This window comes from Babylonia areolata, chromosome 16 (assembly GCF_041734735.1).
Source record: "Babylonia areolata isolate BAREFJ2019XMU chromosome 16, ASM4173473v1, whole genome shotgun sequence".
NCBI lineage: Eukaryota > Metazoa > Mollusca > Gastropoda > Neogastropoda > Buccinidae > Babylonia > Babylonia areolata.
The window spans coordinates 13,075,569-13,078,068 of NC_134891.1; the positions used below are offsets into that span (position 1 = coordinate 13,075,569).

Sequence of the window (2,500 nt, forward strand, 5' to 3'; positions counted from 1 at the left end):
GTGGTGGTGTGTGAGGGGAGGGGGAACGTGTGTGTGTGTGCGTGTGTGTGTGTGTGTGTGTGTGTGTGTGTGTGAGAGAGAGAGAGAGAGAGAGAGAGAGAGAGAGAGACAGTGAGAGAGGGAGATTACTACACAAATTTTAATGTTTGGGCCTCCATCCTGTGAAGATAAGTGCGCGTCAACAAGTGGCTTTTAGTGAAAATAAAGGAGAATCATAAGCCGGCAGTTATAATTATATATTCTTCTCTATATTTCAGTGAATAAAAAATATACATTGCTACATATCTTGTAACGCTTATGTCTTCGTTACAAAACAACTATTTGTACAACAGATCGATTGGACAATTGACACGAGAGAGAGAGAGAGAGAGAGAGAGAGAGAGAGAGAGAGAGGCGGGGGGTGGGGAGGGGGTGGAAAGAAGAAGAAGAAGAGATTGAGAGAGAGGACGGGGGGGGGGGGGGGGGGGGGGGGGCGGAGACAGAGGGTATGGAAAGAATGATTGAACAAGTTAATAAGATAATTTTTAAAAATAAATAAAAACTTATGAAAAAAAACAACCAAACAACTTCTGAACACAACATGCTTTGTGTGTGATAGGAATGTGGGCGTTGATGACAAAGGACGTGAAGCGTGTCCCTCAGAGCTAGGTGTGTGTTTCCTGTGCAGGACCATGTCAGTGACGTAGGGGTTCAGACTGACGTCACAGCGGACAGCCAGCACAGCGGACATGGCGACCAGTCAGCGCCGCTTCAGCTGACCCCTGGCCTGTCCCGGCACTGTCAGTGTGTGTTCAGCACACAAGGCCCCACTGTCCCTGTCAACCCCCGTGCTGCCCCCAGTCACCCTGTCGCTACCCCCTCCCCCCCGGCCTCACACCCCCCCATTCACAACCCTCAGCATGCGGCCTCACACAGTTCACGGACCGCCGGTGATCTGGAAACATCTGACGTCGTGAATGTACCAGATGAGGATGCAAATCCTTCTGACGCTATCAGCCAGCGGGCATGTGCCATCCCGACAGGCAGGTCACGTGGTGGTTCCCGCAGTCCTGTGACGTGCAGTCCCACCTACGTGCAGACCGCAGTGCCCATGCTGAAGAGCACTCCAGGGTTTACCCGAGTCCTTGCCGGGAAGACCCGCGGACACGTCCGCTTTGCTTCAGGCTGGTTTTCTGCAGGAGCTCTAAACCAAGGACGTGCGAGTCCGTTGGCAGACCCTGTCGTGTCGTCGTCGACAGGAGTTACACACTCACCCTGTCATCGCCATGAAGACCTGTTGACCTCAGCAGGGCAGAGCCAGACGTGCCGGGTATCAGCTGGTGCTGTGCAGTCTGATGATCCAAAGAATCCCATTCCTCACAGACCCGTGTCATGTGTAGACACTCCTCAGCCCGCAGGTCACCCTGCCTCTCACACACACGGCGGGGAAGAAGACACAGACGATTGGGAGAAGCAGCATCTCCACACAGACAAGCTGGGCGACCATTGTGAGAAGGGAGGGACGGGTGAAGATTGTGCAGAAAATAAAATCAGATCACCAGACGATTGCCAAACCGATGGGAGGGGTATGTGTCCAGAACTATCGTCTGCCAGTGATATCATCATCTCACCGACAGAACCTGACCCTGGTCATGTCAGTGCTACTTTGAAGGACCAGGACCCTGACCACAACAACGAAACGTCTTCCGACGTGGCCACTGATAAACGTCTTGTGGATTCTCAGCAAGGCGCTGTCCAGTCCGGTGCTGAAGTTCAAGGTCAGAGCGAAACAGCTGGGCCCGGTGCCTCACGTGCCCCCTGTTGCAGCAGCCAAAGGAGCGTCAAGCTGGCACCGACTGTTGTCCGCCCACTCCTGTCGTCACCCTGCCACGCTTCTTCCCCCTTCTGCTCCACCCCAGGCTTGCTGCAGGCTGCTAGTTCTGCTGGGGCCGCCACACAGGACACCTCACAGGACACCAGTCAGTCCAGACCCCCCAGATCCAAGCTGGCATTAAGATCCCTCAAGGGTTTCTGTTTGTCGTCATGTGCGAAGGAAACGTTGTCTTCGGCGAAATCGTCCTCTTCCACGTCATCTGAGGTTCCTTGTTCTGGCGTGACACCAGCAGCATCGTCATCAGAAAGTGGCAGGAAGCTGACGTCACCTGCGGATGGATGCGGAATAGCGAGTTCTGGTAAGATCATAATTGAGTGTAAATAGCTAGCGCTCTCTCTCTCTCTCTCTCTCTCTCTCTCTCTCTCCTCTCTCTCTCTCTCTCTCTCTCTCTCCGATCAACTATGAGGAATGGAGAATTATGCAGTACGCCAAAGGGCCAGTCATTGTCTAGCCTCTACACTCTTTTACACAAGCGGTCTTTGGTACGTACCTGGTTTCTAGTCCTGTCGTTTAGACAGACATCCTGAGTATTCCATGCCGGACTGACTCTCAGTCATAATGCAGTCATTGAATGCACTTTGGGGGGCTTTCAGGTTCTCTTTTTTTTTCTTCTTTTTTTTCCAGACC

The 2,500-nt window shown here is 52.8% G+C and overlaps 1 protein-coding gene across 1 annotated transcript in view; it reads left to right on the forward strand.

Annotated features, from left to right (window-relative positions):
- Window positions 1-2,500, forward strand: part of LOC143291168 (uncharacterized) — a 184,891-nt gene that overhangs the window by 169,887 nt on the left and 12,504 nt on the right. The window contains exon 8 of the mRNA XM_076600870.1: window positions 668-2,171. Coding sequence (XP_076456985.1) covers window positions 668-2,171 — 1,504 coding nt within the window. The remainder of the gene's footprint in view (window positions 1-667; window positions 2,172-2,500) is intronic.